This window comes from Danio aesculapii, chromosome 6 (genome assembly GCF_903798145.1).
Source record: "Danio aesculapii chromosome 6, fDanAes4.1, whole genome shotgun sequence".
Classification (NCBI taxonomy): domain Eukaryota; kingdom Metazoa; phylum Chordata; class Actinopteri; order Cypriniformes; family Danionidae; genus Danio; species Danio aesculapii.
Window position 1 is genome coordinate 32,478,011 of NC_079440.1, and position 23,609 is coordinate 32,501,619.

Sequence of the window (23,609 nt, forward strand, 5' to 3'; positions counted from 1 at the left end):
TAATTTCAGACCATCACCAAAAACGATATAAAAACAAACAAGTTTAACATGCATGCATCAAATATACACTTTTAACCCTTTACACACAATAAGTGCTCTTGAAATTTGAAATACGGGTTAATTCAATCTGGGTTCAAAATCCAGGCTTTGAGAAGCCCTGCTGTTGAATTTAATATAAAACAATAGACTTTTTATTCCATTTATACTGTATATCATCATATTGCACAGCAATGCTGTTTGGTCCAAATATCACTTGAAAACAAGTTTAGTTTATTTAGGTTTAATGGGAAACATTATGTTTGTCATCAAATTGGAGAAACAAATATCAGACCCAAAATGTGTAAAGAAGTCAGTGAAAATTGGAGATGAAATGTCAAAGTTTGGTCATGGTTTTCTGCAGCAGGAGTTGAGCCTACAGATACATGGCAGAGTGAACACAACTATTTATCAGAGGCTCTTTCAGCTCAAACTGGTTCCTTCTCTGCGTTCATCACTTGATCAGAAATTATTTTTCAGAAACAATGAGCCCCGTCACACACAAAAACAGAAAAGCAGGTCTTTGAAGCTGAAAACATTGAAACAATGAAATGGCCAGCCAAAGTCCTGACCTAAACCTTATTGAAAATCCCCACTGCAGACAAAAGTATTGCTAAAAAGCAGTCAGTGAACTGTGGCAGACTAAATAAGATCTGATCAAGATCACAGCAGAGCAGTGTGAGAGATTAGTGTCATTCAAAGCAAAGGCCTCTATCTTTTTTTTGTTATTGTTGAAGGGAATTGGTTATTTATTGAATATATATTTAACTGAATGAGCACTGCACTACGTCTAACAGATCGCAAGTTCAACAGATTGCACGTCCGACATACTGTATTCCACTATTATGTTTTCTTTTACTTTTCATTCCTTTAAAACCAGTTTTTAACACATTTTATTCTGTTTTAATCATTTACAGTATATTCATTGTTGCTTTTACTTCTTATTGTTATTTTATGTTATTTTATTTTTTATTCTTGTTTATGCAAAGTACTTGTTCAATTACCATTGTGCACGAAATGTGCTATATATAAAATTGTCTTGGCTTGCCAAGCATTTCTTCAAATTTTGAACAATGAAGATTATATTTTTCAGGAAACATCAATTGTTTCAACTCCACTGTATAACATTGTCACCAAAATAACAATGATCTCTTGCCCAGTATAATCTCTGCATGAAGTTAATCCTTATGTGTGACCCTGGAGCAAAAGAAATCAGTCTTAAAGGGATAGTTCATCCCAAAACAAACTACTCACCCTTTAATTATTTCAAACCCATTTGACTTACTTTTTTTCTGTTGAAAACAAAGAATGTTTGAAGAATGTTAGAAAACCTCTAACCCTTGACTTCTATAGTAGGAAAAACAAATATCATGAAGTACTATGCTTATTGATAAAAAACTGACCCGTTTAACAAATGCACAAGACTAATCAAATGCACAAGACTACAATCAAAAATGTATACCTTAGTACCAAAAGTTTTTTCCCTATTTTGTTCATAATACAAAGTAAAAATGTATCACAACTGAGCATCAAAGCAAATTGCAAGTGAACACTGGCCAAAAATCAAGCACAGTATAATGAGGATCCACATGTGACGCAGTGAACCACAAGACTACGACCCAAGAAACGGATTAAAGAATGATGCGCTGCATGTGAAATCTCCATTTGCAGGCTCTTATACAAGACAGACTAAAGCCTTCTGACTCTCTGCACTACACTGACATGTGGTTGCAGGCCTACACATGGGGAAATGGAAATGTCTTGTTCTTTATTGTGCTGAGGCTGATACAAAAGGGCAATGCTGAAAGAGAACCTTCCATCTTAAGGTGGCATGGAACTGAAAGCTTCTGTGTGAAATACTGCTTGCGCAATAAATACACCACACACACAGGCAGAAACACTTTGAAATGGCTTTGTGTGCTGAAAAAATGTGGGAAATGTAATATGGTATTTTCCACAATTTTTTTCACAGAGCTTTATTCACTCTAAAAATTATTTCTTTTATTAGGTGTTTTATCCATATTTTGAATATTGCATCATAATATGTGATTGTGTAGGGTTTTGTTTTAGAGTTGTTTAAAACTTTCAAATTTTCTGCCTGGGCATTATCTATTTTTCTATGGATGTTTTTTTTTTTTATACAGTGTTCATATGATGTTCTAAAGATCAAAATAAATGATGATGTACAGTATGGCATGTTTTATTATCCCAGTCATTTTTAAGAAGTAAAAAACATTTACAATATGCCTGAGCACAGTTTAAAACTTGACCAAACAACCAAATCTATTAAAAAACATAAAAAGAAAACACAAATACAGAAAACAATAAAAACTAAAAACAAATAGTTGAAGAAAATAAACAAAAAGGCCTTATTAATTAAACACAATAAGATAAAATAAAGTAAAACAATGAACTAAAATACATCAAAACAAAATAATATTCATTCATTTATTAATTTTCTTTTCGGCTTAGTCCCTTTATTAATCTCAGGTCGCCACGGCGGAATGAACCGCTAACTTATCTAGCATATGTTTTATGCAGCAGATTCCCTTCCAGCTGCAACCCAACACTGGGAAACTCCCATACACTCTTGCATTCACACACAAACACTATGGCCAATTTAGCTTAATCAATTCATCTATACCGCATGTCTTTGGACTGTGGGGGAAACTGAAGCACCCCCAGGAAACCCGTGCAAACTTGGGGAGAACATCTCTTCCCACTGCGCTACCATGACGCCAACAAAATATTAAATTAAATTAAATTAATACTTTATTTAATTTTATTAATCTCCTGTTGCCCTGGATGGATGGATGGATGGATGGATGGATGGATGGATGGATGGAGGGATGGATAGACGGATGAATGGATGGATGGGTGGGTGGTAGGATGGATAGATAGATGGATAAGTAGATGGATGGATGAATGGATGAATGGGTGGGTGGTAGGGTGGATAGATAGATGGATAAGTGGATAGATGGATGGATGGATGGATGGATGGATGGATGTATGGATGGAAGGATGGGTGGATGGATGGATGGATGGATGGATGGAAGGATGGGTGGATGGATGGATCAATGGATGGATGGATGGATGGATGGATGGATGGATGGATGGGTGGGTGGATGGATGGATGGATGGATGCATGGATGAATGGATGGATGGATGGATGGATGGATGGATGGATGAATGGAAGAATGGATGGATGGGTGGATGATTGTATGGATGGTTGGGTGAGTGGATGGATGGATTTATGGAAGGATGGATGGATAGATAAATGGATGGATGGATGAATGGATAGATGGAAGGATGGGTGGATGGTTGGGTGAGTGGAGGAATGGATGGATGGATGGATGGAAGGAAGGAAGGAAGGAAGGATGGATGGATGGATGGATGAATGGATGGATGGATGGGTGAGTGAATGGATGGATGTGTGGATGGATGGGTGGATGGTTGGGTGAGTGAACGGATGGATGGATGGATGGATGGATGTGTGGATGGATGGATGAGTAAATGGATGGATGGATGGATGGATGGATGAATGGATGGATGGATGGATGGATGGGTGAGTGAATGGATGGATGTGTGGATGGATGGGTGGATGGTTGGGTGAGTGAATGGATGGATGGATGGATGGATGGATGGATGGATGGATGGATGGATGGATGTGTGGATGGATGGGTGAGTAAATAGATGGATGGATGGATGGATGGATGGATGGATGGATGGATGGATGGATGGATGGATGGATATTCACACAATTCTATTTAAAAAATGTGGGTTGTAAACATAAAATGCCATCAGTCATTCTGCATTGTCAACATGAAGGCAACGCTGCCATATGATTGTGTCAGAAAGAATTTAGCTAGAAGCACAGACTGAAATCCTCTGACAACAAGCATAACCACATCCTGCCACACGAACACAGGGATTCTTCATCTGGAATGTTTGAATGGTTGAATTAAAAGGTGTTTAAATAAAGCGCTTTATATTATTAAAGTCCACAGACGGCAGCAGTCCCATGCATGGATTTATCACTTCATATATTATTTCTTGGCCACGTTAAACACTGACCTACTTATTTCTGACTGCTACAGTATTAGAGAAGAGAAGAAACACAAGGCTACCTCTAGTGTAGGTTCATTAAACAGCAGCTACACGCTCACCTACAGTTAGATCAAACATTTTTACAACGCTACTGAAGTGCATTTCTAACTGTAGTATGTGCAGTTAGACATGAAGATAAAAACAATGAGTTGAAATGGGCATTTTCACAGCAGGCTTAATATAACACAAAGAACCGCAATACTGAAAATAAATAAAAAAACTGAACTATTAAGCAAATAGTACAATGTTTTGAAGGTTTAAACCTGTCAGGAAAAATAGTAAGGTGGCAGTAAGTCTCCATCTTAATGAGTGATTCACTGACTATTTCATTCAAACAATTCAATCAAAATGGCTGATTCATTTAGAAACTAAGCAAGTGAATTATTACAGCATTAATGAATGGATCTTTAAATTACTGGCTTGCTCATTTTGTGAGGAAGGAAATATTAACGTCTTGTTTGTTGAACTATTCTATGAATTAGTATCACTTAGTATCTTAGTATCACAAAGTATTAGTATCTTGCTTTACTTCAAATAAGCCTTAAAGTGAGTAACATGTAAACTTGCACATTCCTCAAACAATAATTACAAAATTATTGTACATAATAAATTCTAAATAATTAATAAATAATAAAAAATTCTGAGAGCATTTTTGTGCATGAATTTGAAGTTTTTATTTAATGGATAAAAAATGATGCTAAAACCACCATTTAGTGGCAATCAGGCCTCATCTTAATCAGTGATTCACTGAAGCATGCATTCAAATGATTTGTTCAAAATGTCTGATTAATTTAGACATGAAGCAAGACATTTGATTTTGATCATGGGCTGAAATTATTTCATCAAACATTAATTTTAGATAAAAATGCCACATGATAATTGTTCTTTCAGGATATAAAAACTGTACTCCAGGGTAAAGTCTGAATTAAGATATGTATTGTAGACTTTTATACATTAAAAAATACATTAAAAAATACATTTTTAGTTGTTAGGATTAGGATATGTGGTGAAGAGATATATGACATAAATTCAATATATAACTATAATATTGATATGACATGCCAAAAATAAACATTGTTTATATACTGATAAGTTTAAACTTTAACAATACAAGAGCAAATAATTCAACCTAAGAGCATTGACAATAACTATATTTATGCAAACTGTCGCTGCTGTTTCTGACTGAAGATGTCAGGTTTCATGCAGTATGTGTGTACCATGTGTTTAGCACAGCTGTGCACTTTTTTATTATGGTTCCTTATGCATCAATCAGGACTGAAAATGACTATTTTCTTGAACCAAATACGACAAGTAAAAGAAGTATAGAAACAAACAAACACTTTGAAAGTAAATAGCTATGTTCATTAACTGAACATTACAACAGTCATAACATGTGGACACACTTTAAAACACGTTTACATTTGGCGCCGATAGCCTCATTGCACTTTGGGTGTCCAGAGTTTCGAGGCGCAGCTCTCAGACCTTAACTAATCCAGTCCCCCAAACCACCACTCCCCTATTCTCTTTCCAGTTTTGCTTCCATTATAAATACTTTCCCATAAAGGCACAAGTGCAACAAAGATACTGTATATAAAGAAATATTTGAAACATATTTATAATGGTGATAAATATTGTTACTTACCTGAATATGCACAGACAATAGATTTTTAACATACTATTAATACAGACTTTTAAAGGAATAAACAAAAGCCAGGAGACTACATGATAATTTTGCTACAGAAAAGATACAGAACGGAAACTTTCTATGTTTACCCCACACTGGATCAGTGTTTTGTTTGTGTTGTGATATTATCGAAAATGCCATTTATCAGTTATCAGCTAGGGATGAACCAATACCACTTTTTTACAAACCGATACAAGTACCAGTATTTTAATTTGTGTACTCGCTGATACCGAGTACCAATTTCGATACTTCTTAGATGTATGAAAGTGCAATCAATTTGAAAAGGAAGCTTTTTTTTTTTGCCTGTAGCAAGGATGAACACAAAAATCTTTATCATAAGGCTATTCCAAGCCAAAAATATACACACATTGTTGATAACCCTGTAAATGATAGACCTTATCGATTACCGATTAAGCATGGACATTTACTAAGATCATCTATGTGAAGCTGCTTTGACACAATCTACATTGTAAAAGCGCTATCCAAATAAAGGTGAATTGAATTGAATTGAATTGAATTTTAAGGATAAATTATCCTTGTGCTGACACGTGTCCATGACTTCACACATTACATAATCAAATGTGTGCAGTTTATGTTACCTGATGGAGTCACTCTCTTGACATTGCATATTAGGGACCCTTAACACCCTGTTATGCGCGGCTCTTCGTTATATTCACAAATCCTGCTGTTAATCCGCAGGTCAGGTAATCAAAAAGGCTACATGATGTTTAACTATAGGTGGGTTGCGGGTGAATAAGATCAATAGATATTCGGTTTATTCTCCAGTAGCCTATACTTCTAGATTAATTTAAAATGTATTTCTTTAAAAAAAATGTTTATAAGGACTAAGCTATTAATATATAAATATATTAATATTAATATATAAATATATTGATATTAATATATATATATATATATATATATATATATATATATATATATATATATATATATATATATATATATATATATATATATATACAAGTATTTCAACCAAGTACTGACCCGATATCGGTATTGGTGCATCCCTATTATCAGCAATTAGGATATTACCGATACATGGTTTCTGCTACATTAATTCTTCCATGGCGGGGTCCCACACCAGAATCCATCCCGCCACGGCTACATTACAGCTTCTCATTCAAAACATTCAGTCATTGTTTTTTTTAATAGCGGGTTACAATCACACCAAAACATATTAAAAGGTAGGTGAATTATAACTGCGCAAGCTTTTCTTTAATCATAGTAATGCTGTGCGTTATTTGTTTAACCCTTTAAGGTGACTGACTGACTGACAAGTGCGTGATGCGTGAGGCTAGCAAAAAAGACGTAGCTTTCAGTTAAGATGAACACAGTTTCCATAATTATACTTTATAGATAAAGGTCTATGGTTCTGCATACGATGACTTTATCTTGCTGGAGTTTATAGCTGTTTCACTTTACTGCAGGATGCATTAATGGCACTCTGTAGGTCTTTTGGAGACATTCATAAATATTCCTGGCAAATGTAATAAATGTTGGAGTCATACTTGTTACATAAATGCACTAAATTGCACTTCAACAGCGTTTATTTGAGAGCGCACAAGAAAATCTGCACTTGAGCAGTGTATATTTGAGGGCGTGCAAGAAGTTTTGTACATGAACAGAGGAAATCAGTGCGCTAGCAAAGACATTTGCATGCTTATAGTACATGAATGCGATCTTGACTTGTAATACTGCGCTCATGACATTTGTCATTGAAATAACGCCAGTTAGTAGATCTGTGTAAAAGGCCTGCCGCCACAGCTGGAAAAAATCTAAGAGGAAACACTGCAATATTATCACACATTATACATTCTCAGTAACAAGACAACTAAAATACTTTTTCATCCTTAGAAAAGTTCATTTATAGCCATCACAAAATAAATAATTATGAATTAAACCAATTTAGAGAAATGTTTAAAGAAAATCGATAGCTCGTGCCAGTAGACATAAACAGTATACCAATTTTCAGTAATTCAAAATATCATATTTATGTATCATTGAATAATTACAGTACTTTTAAATCTTTTAAGAATATTTTAAGAATGTTTATTTACAGTGGTTCTTCATCACAACACCAAATGCTTGACGAACTGATAGACAATTTATTTTCAAACATTTTCACATGTTTAACAGGCAAATGACATGTAGGGGATATTGCTTGAAAATGCTCTGACTATTTATACTGTAGCCCTATTGCATGTTAACACTGTACATTAAAGCTCCATTTGTTAACATCAGGTAAATTAACAAAATGCAAAAGCTTTCATTAGGTGATGTCAATGCCTAATGATGCAGTTAATATCAGTTGTAACTGCTTTATGAAATGGCACTAGTAAGTAATAAAATTCAGCTGCATTTTTAAGCAAACTTTAACATAGTAAAAAAGTGGCTATTTCTCACTTATTTCTCAACGTTTACTAATGAAACAATATTGTAAAGTGTTACGTTTTGTACTTTATAGTCTTTTTGCAATTTCATTTGTTTCAAATATTTATTTACTCTGAACAGGTATATAGAAAAAAGCATACACTTTTACACTTTGAGTTATTATACCTTTTTTGACGCTTAGATGAATATTATGATAATACTGTAAATCATGATTAAAGCTTCAACAATTAATTACAAGAAAATTGTATGCCATCATGAAGCTAGCTACCCGCCAGAAATAAAATCCCCAGGCACATACAGTATAGCAACTTCATCACAGAGAGGCTCAGCAGCAGCTCCATGTATCCATATATAATAAACTGTCTTTGAATACTTCTTTTATAGAACCTGAATTGTGCTCTGTCAATTCGCCAAGAGCTAATGCACTGATCAAAGCACAGCGAATCAATCATCTTGATAGAAGTCAAATTTAATTATTATAATAAAAAGACAACATCATGCCAGTTCAAAGAGGCTTTAGGCATAGGTAATAGATTCACATTTATTTAATATTTATGCACTTACATAATGCTTTTGAGTGTCAGTCGGCAGAGGGTTCGGTCTATACCCAACATGACATTAGGATTCTGATGAAGCCCTATGGGCTTTCATTTCTGCATGAGAGACTGCTGGCTTTCTCTAATCTTACAGAATGCTACGCTGTAGGAATGTTAAATATGTTTTAAGAAGAACTGCAAAATCAGCACATACTGAAGGGCAATGACCTGCCTAAAGTGCACAAAAGGCCACCACCACCACTAATCAACTAACTGTCTAAACCTCTTTAAAGAGATAGTTCACAAAAAAAAAATGAAAATTCTGTAATCATTTACTCGCTCTAGACTTGTTCCAAAGCAGTTTGAGTTTATTTCTTCTGTCCACAAAAAGAAGATATTTTGAAAAATGTTGAAAGCCTGTAACCACTGACTTTCACAGTATTTGTTTTTGATACTATGGATGTCAATGTTTACAGGTCACCAAGCTTTCTTGTTTTTAAGTTCATCAGAACTAAAAAAAATCAAGTTAAATTCTTACTAAAACATTGCGTACGCACAAAGCTGTAAATGTGTGTACGCAGTAAGAAAATCAGAAGTATGAAACACTGCTTACGTGGAATCCCATACATATTCTCTTTGTACATGCACGAGCTCAAAACCCCTCCCTGCCTCCTCCCCCGTATGAATATGGTATATGGTAATGACTCTACTTTGGCAAAACCAAATGAAAAAGCATTGACAAAAGCAAGCAAAAAGAGTAACTTCACAGAATGTGAATTGGAAGTGCTCCTTTTAGAGGTAGACCGAAGAAAAACTGTGTTATTTGCAAGTTTGTCCTCCGGAGTTAATAACAAAAGAAAAAAAATAGAGTGGGAGAGTTTAGCTGACGCGGTTAATGCAATGTGGTCTGAACATCGCACTGTGAGTGAATTAAAAAAGAAATGGTCCGATGTAAAGGTGTAAAATTTTGTAGTGTCTATTTAGGCTGTGTAAATAGCACACCTCGTTGGAATGAGCTAGTTGAGTGATTCCCGTCCATCACCGTTTGATTGACAGAAACAACATGACTAAAATGAGTGGCAAATAGCAACGTGAGTGGTGTAGCTCGTAAAGTGTATGGCAATATGTTTTGACACAATCAATAGAGAACCTGGTTCTAATCCAGCGCCTGATGACCTCATTCTTCCCAATCCACTCCCACTACATACTGTATCAGATTTTGCCTACTCTTCATCACAAGGAAGACAAGCAGGAATCATTAATAACTTGAGCATCACATATTATTTGCACATTTATTGAATGGAAATGTTTTCGATTCACGTATGCAAATTCATCTTCAGATGGCGCCTTTATAACAATGTGCGTGCAGTTGATCACTCCGATTACATTGGAAAAACCAGCGATCGCTGCAAATTGCGCTTTAATGTTTGGCTGGTCAACTGCCTGGTATGGAAACCTTATATACCTGCAAGACATGCGGATGATCCCGTCCCATACAGATGGCATTGCATGGCTCAAAGATACTTTGTAGTATCTTTATGATACTCTAGGAGTCGCCAATGGAAATAAAACAAACACACACAAGAATTGCACGTATGGCAGACATGAAGTTGGCGTGGACCAATGCACATTCTCACGTTCACTTCATCGTTAGTCAATCCAAACGTGACCATGAAATCTGGGGTACTTAAAGTTTTAGTGTGTACGCAGCGTTGATACATGAGGCCCCAAATTACTTAAAAAGCTCTTAGGGGGAAAAATAATTCATAATTTTAGATTGAGTGATACTTTTGTAGTGGAGTGCATCTACATACAATATAATAAACAAACTAAAAACATATATAATGCTTATATACAGTAAAGAAATGAAATAAACAGTACTTTATGATTTTTAGGGGAGTCTAAAAGTACAGTATATAGGTACAAAAATATAATAAACAAATGTAAAATAACACAGTACAGTCTTCATTGTATAAATAAATACACTCACTACATTTGTGTTAGAAACGTAAACATTTCTTGTGGCCAATTGATTTAATCTCTCTTAAAATCCTCACAGTCACAGGCCTTAAAACACATGCCGGTGATAAACTTTCACTCTATTGTGGTTCAACTTTGTAGTGACTCCACAAATAATGTGTTCTTAACTGTAATTCTGCACATTACTACAAAAACATGCACTGTGACTATTCCAGATACGGACATTGCAATTTCAGTGCTGAAACAATATATTGTGCAGCCCTAATCATTATAGCTATGGTTCTCACTGATGTGAAGAGGCCTTCTGAACTGAAATTATACACTGTCAGATAAACTGTTTTGTCATTGAAATGACTTAAAATTTGGCCTAATTTACCTGATTTCACCTGCCTGCTGCAGCTAAGGGAAAAATAGATATATTAAACAAATTTTTACACGTTTATATGCTTTCGATACAAAACAGGTATTTTGTATTTTGTATAGTTTGTTTCTAACTGTATGAACCAGCCTGCAGCAGAAGTGCTGGGGTGAAACATAATCTCTGTTTGCACTGTTTGCACCTGTGCTCTTCCAAATCAAATGCTCTTCATTCCCTCTTCATCCCATCTGGTAGATTCTAATGTGACAATTAGACTGGAGGAGATTTGCATTCGACACTGACAGCAAGAAGAAAGCCCTGCAAGCATATATTATAAGCAAGTGATATTTTTTAGGACAACTGTTTTGTAAAAATCCACTACTGCTAAATATTTTTCCTCATATTACATTGTGTTATTTATTTTTCAATGTAATATCTAACTGATTTTTTTGGCACACAAAGATTTTAGATCGCTCTGTTTTTTGGTCTTGTGTAAAATATTTGAATATCGATCAAATATCGAACATTTGATTTCACAATAAATACCATCATATATATTTAAATAGAAAAGCAATACTTTCAAAAAACTAACAAAGTCTTGATTATAGCTTTAACCCAACCCAAAGCAGCAGATTGGTAGAATTAATTTATGAGGGTGAAAAAGTATTGCGTCATGTCCTTAGACATAGCACTAATGGAGTGAAATGTGTTTCTTTCTTTTCACTGCCTACAGGCATGGATGGCTTCTTACAATTTGCATGAGAGAAGAATCGAACAAAACATTAAAGAGTCAAAGAAATAATTAAACTAATAGAGCTTACTGACATAAAAATGACTGTTTTGAAAATCATAAAGGAGTTATGGAGTAAACTTGAGTAATATAATTAATTGGAATTATGGTTTGGGTTTGAGGAAGAAAAAAAGAAAAAGAAAGAATAGGACCTGCGTGGACTGGACTGATTTTTTTTATAAAGCCACTTCTATGCTTGATGTAATGGCAGCCTAAGGCTGTAAATATAGTCTTCATTGTAAGAATCCTTTAGAACAGGACACAAGTGTGTACAGGCCAATGTGCTGTGATGTACCTTAAGAGCAAATGAAAGCAATGGGATGCAAACCACTGGGCAAAAGCATTAGTCTACTTTTGTTGTGTGCCTCAACATACAAAGAGCAAATCCTCCAGGTATAGTGACGTTACATAATTTTTACTTTTGAGTTCACTGAGAAATCACACAAGTGTCATGACATAATCCAAAAATAAAGAATCAAGCCTCTTGAAACAATTAGCAGAAAAACTTGCACCACAAGTTTTTCACAAGAAAACTTTGAAATAAATTATTTTTATTTCTAGTTATCTAAAAAATTTTAGTTGCCAAGATTTCCAATTATCATGTAGTTTAAACTGGGTTGAAATTCTGGGTTGTTTTAAACCAAGCTTGGGTAAAATTAGAACAAACCCTGTTTGAAATTTATATTTTAGATCATTTGACAATTAACTCGATTGGTTGAAACCGTCCATTTTGCCCCTCGAATTGGGGTTGACACAACCAAGCATTTCTAGAGTGTAATAAAATCTGCATAAAACCTGCATTTACAAAGCATCCACAAATGTGTAAATTAAAATTAAAATATACAAAAAAACATAAAATATCAATAAAAAATAGCATGTTAGTGAAATTAAATTGCATGGCTCTTATTTAATTCTGATTGGTTAATTGTACCATTAAGTGGTTTGTAGCCCAATAATAAACAGTGAAAACTTATTACACTGATTTGTCCAGGTAACTGAAGTGCTATTTGCTTGCTAGTGGTTATTCTTCTGGGAAACTTTGCATTTAATATGTTAATATTATATTAAAACTTCTAAGGGCTCTATTTGAATAAATCGCATGGCACAAAAAAGCATTAAGGTCTTGTTTGAATCCACTTTGCTATTTTAAGGACTGAAAATACACCCTGGTGCATGGTCTAACAGGGTTGTGCTTATTCTCTTAATGAGTTACAGTACGGGTGTGTTTTGAACATAACATGCATTAAACCAATCAGACTCTCTTCTCCCATTCCCTTTAAGAGTCAGTTGCGTTGTGCCATGGCACATATATTTACATGGCGGACTTTGTAAGTGAAAAAACTGAATGCTTCACTGGCAAGAAAACAGTTAAACAGTGCATCTGCAGTGTGAGGATAAAGAACGAGCCTCCTCCATTCAGCCTCTTTACTTTCTCTTTACTTTTACTCTTTGCTTTACTCCTTTACTTTCGTGGATAAGGAAATGGTGTTGTACGCACTCCACTGAAGACATCCATTAGCCACCATATTTAATTTTGTTGGTCAAGCACAAAGATTTGTTTCAAAACTATTTCTAAATTCATTTTTAATTTCCAGAAAATTAATAAATGAACAATAATAATAATAATAAAAAAATTTGTTATATCCAAACACACGTCCAATTCTTATGCCCCATATAGTGATGTATACGTCTCCAAAACCTGACAGGTGGACAAATCTAAACTTGTTTTTATTAAAACAAATATAAATATGCGTATAATAAATAATACTGCTAATAATTATAACATTATACAACTACAAATTGTCATGAATAAACTGAAAAAAGACCCCTGACATGAAGAAGGCATGGTGGTAGTGATTTTTATATTTATGTAGAAAATCTTTGTCACTTTTATCCTTTAATCTTTTTTATGATCATCATTTTCATGTGGCGCAAAACATGAAAATTGGGGTCGCGTTGGTTGTAAATAGCAACAAATCGCATCAAACACATCTTGCACCTTACTGAGCCGGATGTATGATAGAGCCCAATATTCTGTGTACAATTATTTAATTATGTCATTCGTCTTAGAAACACTGCTGCAGCCATCCTATGTCATGCTTATAGTTATTGATTATTTAGAAAATGAAATTACACTTCAGTAATACTGCATTAATGCTATTGCTGTGTTCATGTTCTTGTACAGATGGTTGGTTCGTACATTGTAATGGATTGTAAGATAAAAAAAGAATTAAGCTTTTAAATCAGTTTCATCAATCTCTCTTGTCCCCATAAATGATGAAAAATCATGTAATAAGCGGTATGACTCTACTATTCCTTATATGTTCCTGTAGGTTGAACATGTCACAGCTACTTTCTTCACGGAAGCTTTCTGTGTTCTGTGAGATAATAAAATATTTGGACTCAAATCAATATTTGCGTTTAATTATTTACTTATGTAGGAAGTAGCTGTGCAATAAGTGGAATAATGTACATCTAGCCAGTTACCAATTATCACAAAATAAACCCCTTGAGTGCGATTCAAATCTCCTCAGCGACTGATTAGCATGACAAGATTTATACAGCAATAACACTCAACTGTATGTACATTACTCTTGAATCAAAGCATTTCAGGTTTTGTAGATTTAAATTAGCTCAATGACTTTAAGAAGTACATTCTTTTTTGACACTGCACTGGTCAGTCAACAGATACACTTGGATTTTTCCCTAATAAATTAGAGTGTAAGAAATGGATTGAATTTAGCATGCCCCAAGTGAAGCATCAACAATACTCACAAGAGCTTAAAACCTATTTAGTTTTTGAATAACAACTACTGCATGTCCCCATAAGCTCCCATGCTTTGATCAAGCATGGATAATTACATTTTTCAAGCACAGGGGCTTGTGGGTATTCCCCCCAGCCTTACTTTCGCACAAGATAATTTTAAGTCATTAACATTTTAGGTCCTAATTTTATAGAGTTTGAAGCCAAATTCGAGCTCATCCGAAATGTAACCGTGACATTTCGAATAATGTTTAACTAGGAACTCTTGCTGGTATTCATTAATGACAACACTTCTTATAATTGGCAGCAACTCTCAAATAATATGAAATTGCTGTCAGGTTGCTACTGTCACAACTGCAACTGATGAGATCTATTCACATTAGACAGACTTAATCAGCAGGTATAAGCCCAAATCAGACACATAAGTCCAGCTGCAGTACAAGCTGATGCTATTCTGCTGATTGGACTATTTGTCTAACTGAAGGCATCTTGCTTGAAAAACTCAGAAATCATCTTTATATATACATGAAGACAGCTGTTGACATTTGGCTGCAGGACAGTACATATCAGTGCCCTTGGTGACAGCCTACATTCCCCGCACTCCCTGGAACAGATCCAGCACGCCTTCCAGCTCCTTTCCCTGCTCGCAGAGGGCTATTTATCTCTTGACAGCCACAAGGCCCATCATACAAACATCTCTCCACCGGCCATGCCACTCAGCTTTTGTTCAGCCGTCACGTTCGCTACAGTCCTATTTCTCTGGCAGAATGAGCTACTGCTACCCCTAATCTGCTTACACCTGTCCAGCAACTTATCTGCAGCATACATACCTTCTCAGAATATGGCAGCTTTGCATGTGAGGGGTAATAGCATTGGCTTTCTGATCAGACTGGGAATATAAATTCACAACATCTGTGTTAAGAAATGTCTGCTTAAATGTTCAGAGAAGTGCGTAATGATGGACAGCGCATTACTGCCAAGGTTAACTTGAATATCTCTCAATAATTAGTGATTTGCAGTGCATTTTAAGATTTCATATACTGTAGCGACCCTTAAAAATGTCAATTTTATTTTGATTCATTATTTAGGGATAAAACGTATATACAATTTTGTTTATAATGTTAGCAAACAACCCAACTGTCAATGCCAACCACAACAGTTAGAGATGTGCGCTTCTTCAGAAACTGAAAATGTATATATTTTTTTTAAACAGAGATTATGATTCTTCCACAATTCTGAACAGAATCTCAGGTTGAATGAATGTTTCATTACTGGCAAAATAGCATTTTTAAAGAGTCTATTGAACAATATTTTTATAGGTAAACACACAGCTTCTCTATTATATCTATACATAAGCATATAAGAATGTAATTTCATCAACGTTCAGCATCCTGTTGCTTTCAAAAGGTGATTTTCAAGAGCCCCTATTTTGCATTATAAAAGGTCATATTTTGGTTTTGGGGGTCTCCAACGACATTGATATGCATGCAAGGTCAAAAAACACTTTTATTGTCATATAATATGCATTTATTTTAACCTAATTATCCCAATGACTCCTATATGATTTGTTCAGCGATTCATTTGTTTCCAAACCTCTCTTTTACGTGAGGCTAATCTGCTGTGATTGGTTCGATGACCCAGTCTGTTGAGATTGGTTAAGTGAGTTCAGCGTGAGAGTGAGAGAAATGCCCACCACGACTATGTAGTAGCAGAGAGTGTGAGAGTCCAACGCAGAAACGCAATAAAGCAATGCAGTTAAACACCAGCATATTACTCTACTCTTAATGCTAACCCCAAGTAATAACAACGATACACATACAGTATTAATCTACACAGTAGCAAAAGTTGAACTATTTTGAAAATTAACCGTGCAGCATGTGTAGGAACAGCTGATGGTGGGCATAGCAAAGACAAACGGAAGAGGATCGCGAGTTCAGAAACGCATTTAAATTGGCAAAGGAAGAAGCGCGTGTCGCGTTTTCAACGTGGTTTTGGACGCAATATGTGAATAGCCCCATACAGATTTAACCTGAGAGATACAATTCAAGCACTGATCTATAATGATAAGTTATTACAAGCTGTGTGGAGCGATTACAAGTTACAACATCCAATTAAACACATATTTTGCAAACTACACAAAACGAGGCAACAATTTTAATAACACTTACATATTATGTTCTAGAGGAAGGAGAAACTGGTCCATATGAACTGTAACAGTAACTGACAAAGTCCCTGTCAAAGTCCGACAAAGTCCCATAAATAATAATCTCTGCTGCTCCTTCTATAGCAAACGGCTGGTGATTCCCATGTTGTAGCGTATGTTATTGTATCAAAAATCTGAAAAAGTACAGGAACAAACACAGCACACGATTGGCTATACTGTGGTATTGTTGTTTAACCGTTTAATCCCCACAGCCGAATCTCCGTCTGTCAGTGATCATCATCTTCGCGTCATGATCAGTCCCGTGATCCCCTGCGCTCCGCTACCTTATGAAGAGAAAGGCACGTTCACATTTTACCAGATTCAGTACTACACATTTGGCAATGTACCGTGACAATGCCGATGCGTTCAGGCAAGAAATCCGAACCCAACACGATTAATTTATTTAACTCTGAGTCGCTAAGGAATCAATAGTTTTAAACACGGTGCCCTTTTAGATTTAAACCTCAGTTGGATGTTTTCGTTCACTTAGTGCTGTGTAACACACTGCATGGAAGGTCATTTTCAAAAACCCATAACAGGGGCTTCTTAATTGCTGCCATATACATCAGTGATTATTTCACAACTAAAAGCTGCTATCCCAGTAAATCTGTGACAATCTGAAGGTTTGAAACATCATGTGTTCTGGTGTTATTGCATACCAATAATAAAAATAATATTAATGCCAATACCAATAATAGGGATTGATAAGACTGGGGCTCAGTACGTTTAGCACTGTCGCCTCACAGCAAGATGGTCGCTGGTTCGAGTCTTGGCTAGGCCAGATGGCTTTTCTGTGTGAAGTTTGCATGTTCTCCCCGTGTTTGCGTGGGTTTCCTCTGGGTGCTCTGATTTCCCCCACAGTCCAAAGACATGCACTATGTGTGAATTAGGTAAACTAAATTGGCCGTAGTGTATAAGTGTGAATGTGAGAGTGTACGGGGTGTTTCCCAGTACTGGGTTGCTGCTGGAAGGGCATCCACTGCGTAAAACATATGCTGGAATAGTTGGTGGTTCATTCCTCTGTGGTGACCCCTGATATATAAGTGACTAAGCCGAAGGAAAGTGAATGAATGAATGAAAAGACTGGAGCTGTTTCATAATACGTGTGTACAGTGTTGAAAACTTAATGTAACCAGTTATGCAGCACTTTTGTGTATATACATTTCTATATAAGAACATCATGTGAAAAAAACCAAGACTGTGAATGTCAAGCTCTAAAATCATTTTAATAAATATCAGGCTACCGATTCTTGATACAACACTTCTAGCTGTCATATTTATAAGACCTGGTCAAGGAGAGAAAAGGTTCTGACCAGCCACCAACACTGTCCTTCAGATTTTAGCTCCAATAATCTCCAACACACTGTTAGAAGTGTTTAGTAAAGCCTATGAATGACAAACCTGCAATCTGTAGCCACATAAAGCACAACATCTAAAGCTTAAACAGTTAAAAAGACAAGAGGCCATTGTTTAATAGATGTCAAATGAGGAGAGCTTTTTTTATGGAGAACTGCTTAGCATTTAAGAAATCAATAGCTCAGCGAACCTTCAACTGGTTTGACCAAAAAAACATTAGTTCTGGATTAATCTATTTTTAAGATTTTGCGCATGAAAAAATGCAGCTTTAATAGAGAAGTCACATGCTTTTTTTTTTACAGACAGCTTTGCGATGTCACTTCTCGTTCATTTTTACAGTCTCTGCAAACAATGACTGACTGTCACACAACTCTAACAGAAAATCAGTAGACTTCAAGGCTGTAAACAAGATATCCAAATAAACCATTAGCCATCAACTCTTTCATCTCCCAAATTCAGACAGACTATCTCTGTGTTCTAGTGAGTCTGAAGACCTTGATTATTTGGTTCAAGTGTGTTTAATTAGGTTTGGAGCTCTGCAGGACAGTGGCCCTCCAGGAGCACACTTTTTCATGCGTCTTCGCTCCTCCACGCTGAAATGTCTAAAATGCTTAAATCCTGGAGGCACTTTATTTTATTTGTACTACCAAAGTCATTACAATAATAACTGGGCACTATCTTTAAACCTGCTCCTGGAGCTAACCTTAACCTATATGACCAACCAAGTACTTTCTTAAGTACACTGTAATTATATGTTAAGTACATATAGTGTAAAATATAGTGTGTCCTATGTTTCTGTACTGTGCTTGAGGATAACTGTCCTCGCATTACACCACCACACAGCAATTCAGAGTAAACATTTCATCTTCACTGAAGAATACCGAAGTATGTACAAAACTGACATTAATCTTTAACAACGCTATCAAAGTGCATACTGGAACCAAAACGACAGCGGTACTACGGTTTCTTGCATTTTGATTGGGCTGCATGTATCAAACCAAAGTGTATAGTGTGGTCAAGGCCTAAAGCTCCAGTGAATTTGTAAAGCATTTCGAAATGTTTAAACTATGAGCAAAATAGAGAAATGATCAAAGGCAGAGTAAAAAAGCAGATTTGAAATTTTTGTCTATCAAGACCAACAGACACAACCACAGCACTTTCCCAATCACATGACTGTGCACTGCAAAATTATTATGCTCCACAGGCTACACTATAGGCATGGGACGGTATACGATTCTGACAGAAGGCACACGAAAGGTCCAGCATTTATCCCATACATGAGCTCATTTGTCCTATTTTGACTACTATCCCATCATGGTGAAAATAACCCATCGAAAAAAAGGCTTTAAGACCAAGCAGAATCCTCTGTTGAATGTCGTTTTGGTGTGACTTCTGCTAATCAGTTTTGGGCAATGCTAACAAATATTTTTCATGAGTCCAACCTCCAGCTATGCAAGAAAACATACTTACGTAAGAGAAATCTTCTTTCCCTACTGTATTGTTTCTAAATATAGAAAAATTTTGCAAGTAAATTTTATTCTAAATCTTGGACCTTATTCTTAAAGTAGAAAATAACCAATAAAAAGATGTGAAGCACCAAAAGCGGCCCATATTAAAATTGTTTTTGAATACTTTTTTGGCTAAAATAGTCAAAAAGGGTGGTTATGATGACCATCCGACAAGCTAATTCAGAATAGTGATTAAAATTTCACTGAAAGGCAGTAGGAGAATGCAGGGCACAAAGTAACGCGGGGTAAAATATAACACAGTTTTTTAAGGTATTTGCTCAGGGTTAACCAGGACATGCCTCCAAGTTTTTCACCACAGTGTCGGCAGATGTCCTGTTTTCCAATTATTGAAAAAGTTCATCAAAAATTGTATGAGAAACACAGGAGAAACCATTTTTGCAGCATAAAAGTATGTAAGTAAAATTGACGTTGAGAACTTTTTATATTAAAATGTTTTTTAATAGAAAATATGCTTTAATAGAAAAAATAATTTTATAACTAATAATGCAAATAAATGCATTGTATAAAAATGTATAATGCAAATAAATCCAAATGTATTTATCCAATTTACAAACAAACAAACAAACAAATAAATAAATAAATAAATAAATAAATAAATAAATAAATAAATAAATAAATAAATAAATAAACAAATAAATAAATAAACATACTAGCTATGTAGAATAAAAAAAATTACCAAGTACTGAGGAAATGTAGCTACTATTTAAAGTAAACTGAATTTAAATAATTGTGTAAAATCTTCCTTTTTAAACATGTGTTACAAATAACCTCTGACTGTTACAACTTGCCCCGCAGGTGGGGTAAATAGAAAGATTTATACTCCTGGCACTTTTGGCAATACTGCACAGAAACCTTAAATCCGGCGATCATAATTTCAGTGCTCATTTGTAGGAGAGGCTTGTGTTTTGTTGGTAAAAAATATATGGTTTGTCTAACCCCATTACTTTGTTCATTATTTGGCCAAAACCAAAAAGTGTTACTTTGTGCCCCGCTCTCCCAAATTTACATTTAATAATTAAATAGAAAATGAGGCACATAATTGCAAAAAGCTCCACTTTTGAGGAAAAAGAACCACCCCGTTCACTAGGCTGGCTACAGGCCTGAAGTAGAAATAATCTAATGTACGATTTAAGAAATGTAAAAATTCAGCATGCAAAAAAATCTGAAAGAATAGCTTCTAAAAAAAGACCTGCTCTGATCAGATATGAAACAAAAAAGTGAAAAGTCTGCAGAAAGCATAAACTGCACATTGATTTCAAAATGCCATAGAGGAGATTGTTAGAAATTCACTAAAAATTAAATTAAAAACTTATTTCAAGTTTGTCAATAAAAAAAGTGTCTCAAAACTTGCATTAGTACAGTATCCAGTGTCAACCCCTCCTAAAGCCAGAGGCCACGATTGGGGTATACGGCCCTTAATTCATCACCAATAAAAACAATAATAATTAAATAAATATAATGATAAATGAATAGATAAATAATAAATTATTATAATTATTATTTTTATTTATTATTATCAGGCTATTAATAATATTAGGAATAAGCAGAACAGCTTTCTGTCAAATACTGTTCAGTTTAACATGCACTTTGCAAGTAAGAAAATCACATTTCTACACGGGGACCAACAATCCCAAAGTATTAGATCCCATGCATTTAAATAAAACGGCTCGGCAAGCATACTCACATTGAAGCGTTGAGTAATTGTCCATTAGATTATTTCTACAGATTGTTTGATACTCCAGCAGTAATCCCAGGACGGATGTCACATCACCAGACGGCTCGGTCTGTCCTCCGCTCCGGCGTTTCCCTTACATCAATGCAGCAGTGAACGGACATAATGCGCTGTGCACTGACAAACCAAACTGTTCTACTGACGCCTTGCTGTGATGATGCAAATATTACTTATGTTCCACAGAATTTGGGATTATGCGCATCGAGCCATGTCCTCCCGGTGATGTGGAGGAATGGAAATTCAAGTTCATCGCCGATGATTGAATGGTATCTGCTTCTCTCGTTACGCATATTCAATGAAGCCCACAGACGGCTCTGTCATCACAAGTGACATGTCGTGACGAGATCGCGTCAGTAACTAGGGACCGCGCGTTTCGCCTTGTATTCTATCCATCCCGTCCCGTAGGTCTGTTTGTTGAATTAAATCCAGCGCAAAGGGAGGCAGTTGCTCAGTAGGCTATCTATCCTCCGCACGAGCGCAGCGCGAGACTCTGCCCGGTACCGGAGAGCTGGATCACCAGAGAGAGTGATAGAGGAGAATAGAGGAGTGGTCTGGAAGAGAGAGAGAGAGAGAGAGAGAGAGAGAGAGAGAGAGAGAGAGAGAGAGAGAGAGAGAGAGAGAGAGAGAGAGAGAGAGAGAGAGAGAGAGAGAGAGAGAGAGAGAGAGAGAGAGGAAAACCGGTATGACGTGACTCAGATACTTGCACTATTCTGTCCGTCTAGGTTTTTTATTATGGAATTTTTTTATTTCATTTATTAGGAATGTATAAAAAAATCAAAATTGAAAAATGCGACTTTATCAAACAGGCAGTCATCTTCACAATATGGCATAAACTTGTTTTTCCCCCTCACAGTTCAGAATTACAAGATACAAACTCAGAATTGTGAGATATAAACTCATAAACTCATAGTAATTCTGAGGAAAAAAAATATAATTTACAAGGGGAAATTGTTTAATTTCTTCATTAAAAACTGAAAATCATGCCATTAATTGTCCACTAGATATAAATATGTTCTTCCCTTGTTCACGTGGGTTTCCCCCAGGTTCCCCGGTTTCCTCCCACTGTCCAAAAACATACACCATAGCCAATCGACTAAACCAAATTATCACCCAAGACAACCTTAGTTCACACTTCTCACACAGCGACAGCAGGGGAGTTCTGGAGACCTACCTGAGCTCGAACTCCCCTCTCGCCCTTCTAAAAGTGGGAGCCCCAGGCTCGAGGATATTACGAGCTCAGGGCTCTCTCCCGGGACAGCATGCCAATTACGCTTTATTGATTATCAGCTAAGTGTGAACTCTTGAAACTAATATTAATGTTTTATAATGTTGTGTTTCTGCAGGGGATAGTTCATCCCAAAATTAAAATGTACTCATTTACTCACCTTCAAGTGTTTTTTTTCTTGAACCTTTATGAGTTTATTTTTTCTGTTAAACACTAAATCAGTTTTTTAAAAACATTTTTAAAACCATTCATTTACATAGTACTAAAAACTAATGGAAGACAATGCGTACAGATTTTCAGAATTTTTCAAAATATTTTCAAACTGGGTCTGACCATTGAATGATGAGTAAATTATGACAGAATTGTCAGTTTTGGCTGAACTATCCCTTTAAGACTTTCATTCATCCTCTAAACACAAATGAAGATATTAAAATCTGAGAGGTGGGATTTGTCCTCCATTTATTGCCAATGCAACTTTCACTTTAGCTGTTGTTTGGCTTGCTGTGTTTTAATGTTTTCAATGCTATTTAATTAAATGTTTATAATTCTTTGCAATGAGATGACCTAAGATGAGGAAAATCTGACAATATGCATCAAATTCCTAATTTGAGATTCTTCAATTCAATGTTTGTTGAACAGCATTCACCTTTAAAGATTGTTTTTTTCCATCTGCACTACATTTATTAATACATCATACATTTATTCTGCCTATGCTACAGTACAGTATGTTCAGCTTATTGTACATTGACTGCACATTAAGTCCTATTGCACATGAAGTCCTATTGCCGTTGCTAACAGTTGAAAATGCTATGACCTTCTCCCTTGTTATGTGTTTCTGGAGATCTATATTTTCTTATATATCACTGTAATTAAAAGAAAATCAATACACTTGACGTA

At 35.6% G+C, this 23,609-nt stretch overlaps 1 protein-coding gene across 11 annotated transcripts in view; it reads right to left on the bottom strand.

The window, feature by feature from the left end:
* lrrc7 (leucine rich repeat containing 7) overlaps positions 1–23,609 on the bottom strand; it is a 191,457-nt gene that overhangs the window by 124,235 nt on the left and 43,613 nt on the right. For 10 of the 11 annotated variants that reach the window (XM_056459997.1, XM_056460005.1, XM_056459996.1 and 7 more), the window contains exon 1: positions 21,440–21,978. The exons of the other annotated variant lie outside the window; for it this stretch is intronic. In XM_056459997.1, the coding sequence (XP_056315972.1) occupies positions 21,440–21,464 (25 nt within the window). In that variant the 5' untranslated portion in view covers positions 21,465–21,978. Of the gene's footprint in view, positions 1–21,439; positions 21,979–23,609 lie in introns of those variants that run through there. 11 annotated transcript variants of the gene reach the window in all.